We start from the raw sequence: 6,043 nt of genomic DNA on the forward strand, positions 1-6,043 counted from the left end.
AACAAATGGTACATTGTTTGTTGGAACTCAAATCCTCAAGTCTTCTCCTTTTCTTCATGAGTAAAAGACTATCTTATCGTATCACCAAAATTTTTTTTTTTCAAAATTTGAATAGAAGACTAACTAGCAGGCTTAAAATTCAATGTCATCAATGACTCGTCAATCATATGAATTTTTCATATAAGCCTCCATTCTTCTATTATATCCAATTAAGTTCTTAAAAAATTTATTTTTGTCTAATTAAATTTGAGTATAATTTTGTTTCATTAACCTCTTTTTCTTAGATGAAAATTACAAAAAATAATATTATTTCTTGCCAAATCAACATATATGCCATATTTCTTTTTCTAATGCCAACATCTACATAGCATATATTGAAAATAAAAAAACTCTTTAGATGCTAACGTGGCTTATTAAATGAGCTATTTATTACATATTATATAAATGACAGTTCAACTTAAATTTTTATGTTTTGCAATGCGTAAATTAATTTAACAAAGACAATTATTACTGTTGATATGGTTAAAATAATGAATTTTAGTGGTTTTTGTGTAAAATAAGATTTAATTAAATAACAATAATGTTTTATGCTTTCAATTGGATAAAAAATAGATAAAAGTTTTATTTGAGAAATTTGAGAAAAGTACAACATTTTTAGCATTTTAGTAAAAAAAAGTACAAGTTAAAGGTATATTCTTCAAAATCATCACTCAAATCCGTTTCAAGTGTACTCAATACAATTACAATTAAATTTTGAATGATTTAAAAGGTAGTGAATGATGAAAGGTTAGAAATATGAAATTGTGAGAAATAATGTGTATGAGTGTGTATAAGAATAAATGGAGAGTAAATAATAAAATCAAAAGGTTATTGTGTGAAGTTGTGTTTATTGTAATTTGGTGTGCTCACCAATTGTATTCTTTGCTTGTTCAAACAAATAAAAAAGTGAAATTAGAATTGCCGTAGCAATCCAAAGCAAAAGTACTGTAGCAAATTGGTATTATAGTAGAATATTACAATCGATACTAAAAGTCGAAATTTTAAGTCTGGCCATTAATTACGTTTCAAAAATAGAAAATCTTGAACATATAAATTAAGTGGTTAAATGCAATTATTCTATATCACAGGCTTAAACACAGCTGTTCTATATCACAGTCGATTTACTACAAAAGCTTTATTACTAGAGTGCTTAAACATTTCGATACAAAGAAGAGAAAAAGAAATAGATTGAAAGCAAATACACGTGCTTAGAATTATTATTTAAATTGTTAGCACCTTAATATTAGCCACTGCAGACTTTATAATCCCACAATTCTCCCAATTTTATAATTGAGAAAGGATTGGGCAATGGAAGCGATTGATGTGTAAGGGCTTGAGCAACTTGTCGCATGGTTGGCCTCAGTTGGGGATTGCCATTCAAGCATGCAAATGCTAGCTTTGTATTAGAGACAACATCCTTTGCAACTTGCCTTGTCGGTGGTGAAAGGCGTTGGTCTATCACATCTTTAAGTAAAATTTGATGGTTGTCATTTGCTACCAATGTCGATGTCGATGCCGATGACGACGATGGTAGACATGAAGTCAAATCATCAGGATACCTCCCCATAAATATTTCCATTGTTAGCACCCCAAAACTGTAAACATCACATCTCTCGTCTACTTTCATTGTATAAGCCAACTCTGTTTAGAAAAATATATCTAATAAATGTGCTCTATTAAGCAAGAAATAAATCTTATCAATACACTATTATATAAGAATAAAGAATATTGAGAAGATTATAAAATAATGTTGAAAAGAAATTGTAAATGTTTAAAAGATTACTTGAAAATTAAAATTCATAGGTTTTAACAAAATTTTACATTTAGTTCATTAGTTTGATATATTGAATATTGAAAAATTAAGTGTTAAACTTCAAAAATTAATTACACATTCGATACTTGAATTATAGTAAAATTCTTAATTTGATACTTAAAATTTGAAAAGTTACAATCATAATACTACTTGAACTTTGTTTCAACGCATCAATTTACGCACAAAACTAACAGTTTTAATTGAATGATGACATGTTTAAAGTATCAATAAATACCTGGAGCTATGTACCCCAAAGTGCCAGCAAGTGAGGTCCAATTGGAAGAGTCGGACTTTAAAAGCCTAGCTGTGCCGAAATCTGAGACATGAGCCTCATAGTCCAAATCCAGAAGAACATTGTTGCTGGAAATGTCTCGATGAATTATCGGTGGTGAATGGTCATGATGCATATAAGACAAGGCATTGGCCACTCCTTTTACAACATTTAGCCTCTTTTCCCAATCCAACTCCATTGCCTCGTCCTTGTTGCTTAACACCATTCTCAAACTTCCCCGTTCTACAAACTCATAAACCAAAAATGAGTTCTTTGGATGTGAACAAAAGCCATACAGCTTCACAATGTTACGATGCCTTATTTCTGATAAAGCATGAATCTCGCTTTCAAAGGCTTTCAAGTTGTTGGAAATCATGCTATCTTCAGATTGGTGAAGTTTCTTCACAGCAACCACCTCACCAATGGGTAGCGCAGCTTTATAAACAGCTCCATAGCCTCCTGAACCAATGCATTTGTTGGAGCTGAAATCTTCAGTGGCTTCAATAATATTCTCATAGAGTATTCTTCCATTATATCCCCACAATGTGAAAAAATCTCCAAGTTGTGCCTCAATTGACTCGGATTTTCTGGTTTGGTTCTTTTGGCAAAGAGTAAGGAAGCTGCCAGCCATGATGAAGAGCAAAAGAAGAAGACCAAAGAGTGGAAGCACAATGAAAATGATGACTTTGGTGCTCTTTCTATGACCGTTGCTAGTAGCAGCGACAGCACAAGGCATTAGTCCAGTGGCATTACCACATAGTCCCTTATTGTTTCTTAAGGCATCAAATGAAGCCTCATGAAATGCCTTAATGTTAGGAATAGAGCCTTCTAATTGATTGTAAGATATATTCACAACAGTCAAGCTTTGCAAATTGTTAAAAGAATTTGGGATGGAACCATTGAGCATATTGTGAGAAAGGTCCAATGTTTCCAAGGAATGTAATTTTGCAAGCTGTTGTGGTATCTCCCCAATAAGTAAATTCTGACTTAAATCTAGATTTTGAAGGCCATTTATGTAGCTTACTGAAAGTGGAATGCTTTCTCCAAGTTTATTCTTGCTCAAATTCAGGTCCAATAACTTTGAGCACTCTCCAAGTTGATTAGGAATCGGTCCACTCAAATTGTTTGATGCCAAGTTAAGATGTTCTAGATTTGAAAGAACTCCAATCTCTGGTGGAATTTTGCCTGAAAGTTGGTTACCACTTAGCAAAAGTTTGTACATCAATGTCAATGCTCCCAATTCCTTGGGAATCTCACCAATGAGATGATTTGAAGAGACATCGAGTTCGTGTAATTGAGTTGCATGCTTCAGCTCAGGTGGTATCTTTCCAGAAATGTTATTATTGGAGATTCGTAGGCTTGTTAGATTATGGCATTGCCCCCAGTTTGGCGAAAGTTCACCATAAAAGTTGTTGTTGCTTAATGCAATATAATTCAAATTAGGATATATACCAAAAGCTTCTGATATATTTCCTGTCAACTGGTTTCCCTCAAGCCTAACTCTGTGTAAGCTTTTGCAGTTTCTTAAACTTGATGGGATCGGACCCCTCAAATTGTTGTTCACAGCCCCAAGCCATTCGAGTTGTCCACCGTGGCACACATTCTCGGGTAATGGACCACTGAAATGGTTGTCCGATATTTGGAATGATTCCAAATGAGTAAGATTGCTGAACGAAGGAATTGGCCCTGATAAATGATTATTTTGAAGACTTAGCGCCACAAGCTTCGTCATGTTTCCAATTGAAGCAGGGATTGAACCAGAAAACATATTTTGATGAAGGTAGAGAGTAGATAAGGTTGTCAATTTTCCTATGGAAGCAGGGATTGAACCAGAGAACATATTTAGAGGAAGGGCGAGAGTAGACAAGCTGGTCAAGTTTCCTATGGATGCAGGGATTGAACCAGAAAACATATTTTGATGAAGGTTGAGAGTAGATAAGCTGGTCAAGTTTCCTATGGAAGCAGGGATTGAACCAGAAAACATATTTCGATGAAGGTAGAGAGTAGATAAGCTGGTCAAGTTTCCTATGGAAGCAGGGATGACACCAGTGAGATTATTACTTAACAACTGCAACGTTTTAAGAGATTGAAGCAATCCTATTTCATTGGGGATAGAACCAGAGAGCTGATTTTCGTACAGATAGAGCCATACCATGTTACTTAAGTTTCCTATAGATGTTGGGATAGGACCAGTTAGTTGGTTGGTTGAAAGATCAAGCATATTAAGTGACTTCATCATTCCAACTTCTTTAGGCATGGAACCATTGAGCCTATTGTCAAGGAGAATAAGTCGGGACAAATTGTGCAAGCTTCCAATGGAAATAGGTATTGGACCGGTGAGATTGTTTGCATTAAGGGCAAGTACAGAAAGTGAACTGAACCTTCCGATTTTAGAAGGAATACTTCCAAAGAAATTATTTTGTGACAAGTCAAGCTCAGTGAGCTTGGAAAGGTTGCAAACCTCTTCAGGTATAGAACCACTTAGATGGTTAACATAGAAATAGATCTTGGAAACTGAACTCAACCTCCCTATTTCTTGTGGAATGGAACCATTGATCTCATTATTTGATAAGGAAATCAACTCAAGACATTTCAATAAGGAAATTTCGGATGGAATATTCCCAGAAAAAGTATTGTATGACAAGTCAAGGTGGGTGAGCTTAGAAAGGTTCCCAATGTGTGAGGGGATGGACCCATACAGTGAGTTGTTACGAAGGTTAAGCCACACCAGATTAGGGAGGAAAAAAAAGTTAAGACTATGAAGTGTACCTTTCAAGTTCAACATATGATCTGGAAGGCTTAGATTGGTGATGGTTCCGGCCATGTCGCAAGTGATTCCGACCCAGTTGCAATGGTTGCCTCCAACCCACGAAGAGAGCAAAGTTTGGGTGTTGTTGTCAAGGCTAGCTTTCCATTTTAGAAGAGTTTCTGTTTCATTTGCAGCAATGGAGGATGAAGAAGAAAAAACAGAGGGAGACTGATGCAGGACAACTATGAGGAAGAACAGGGCTTTGAATGGTATCATGAAAGATGCCATGATTTGGATGGCTCAAAAAGTATTGTTTGTTAAATGTTGTAAATCACATTGCCTGGCATGGTCAGGTATTTATGCAAAATACTAGAGCATTTCAGTCACTACGAAACATCGATGTCAAGTGGAAAAATGCAATTTCAAGACTTACGAGTCTTTTACATTTAAATTAATATCGTTGAAATTTTTTTATAAAAAAAAATTCAACATAAAAAAAATTATAAGTATTGATATTTAAATATCAGATTTATTGTGATTATATAAATTAATTAAATTAAATTTTAAATTATTTTTACAGATATTGATTACTGATTTTTTTATTTTCTTTTATACAGTAAATAAAAGATTATTTTATTTTGGTTAATTTGCACTTATTTTAATCAAAAGTGAAGGTTAAACATTTTCATGATAATTAATTTCAACGAAAATTTCTAATACATCAATAAAATTTTTAAGTTTAGATAAATTAGTTTATAAGATTACTATAGGGATGTCCATTGGTAGGCTATAAGTAGGGTAAAGTATTCCCCATCCCCTATCTCCGGATTTTTATATCATACCCATCTTCGTACCCATATCCAATAGATATTTTAAATTTATCCACATCTCTATCTCCATAGGTATTTAATTAATGAGTATGGGTAATCCTCATACCCATAACATTTTTAAAAAATAAAAATAAAATTTATTTCTTTTAATTTTTTATTTTTATCATGTATGCTTAGCTAATTTTTTTATTAATATATATTTTTTCAATAAAATATATTAATTTTAATTAATCTAAAATAATAATTTACATTATTTAATAAAAAATATATTTACTAAATATATATAAATATATATATATATGGTATGGGTATGAGATGGGTACTCTATTACCCGTTTCCAT

General features: G+C 33.1%; 1 protein-coding gene across 2 annotated transcripts; it reads right to left on the reverse strand.

Moving 5' to 3' along the window:
• Positions 1-1,000: 1,000 nt before the first annotated feature.
• LOC111310497 (uncharacterized) lies at positions 1,001-5,174 on the reverse strand. 2 transcript variants are annotated; one of them, XM_089748194.1, is made up of 3 exons: positions 4,706-5,174; positions 2,088-3,790; positions 1,001-1,680 (listed from the first exon to the last, which is right to left on the reverse strand). In XM_089748194.1, exons 1-3 carry the CDS (start codon positions 5,158-5,160, stop codon positions 1,283-1,285), a joined length of 2,556 nt encoding a protein of 851 aa, XP_089604320.1. In that variant the 5' UTR covers positions 5,161-5,174; the 3' UTR covers positions 1,001-1,282. The 2 variants fall into 2 exon arrangements, with proteins under 2 accessions (XP_089604320.1, XP_089604319.1); XM_089748193.1 differs by having other exon boundaries at positions 2,088-4,459; positions 4,604-5,174.
• Positions 5,175-6,043: the final 869 nt, after the last annotated feature.

This window comes from Durio zibethinus, chromosome 19, assembly GCF_047325235.1.
Source record: "Durio zibethinus cultivar Kanyao isolate XHJ-2024 chromosome 19, ASM4732523v1, whole genome shotgun sequence".
In the NCBI taxonomy this organism is placed as follows: domain Eukaryota; kingdom Viridiplantae; phylum Streptophyta; class Magnoliopsida; order Malvales; family Malvaceae; genus Durio; species Durio zibethinus.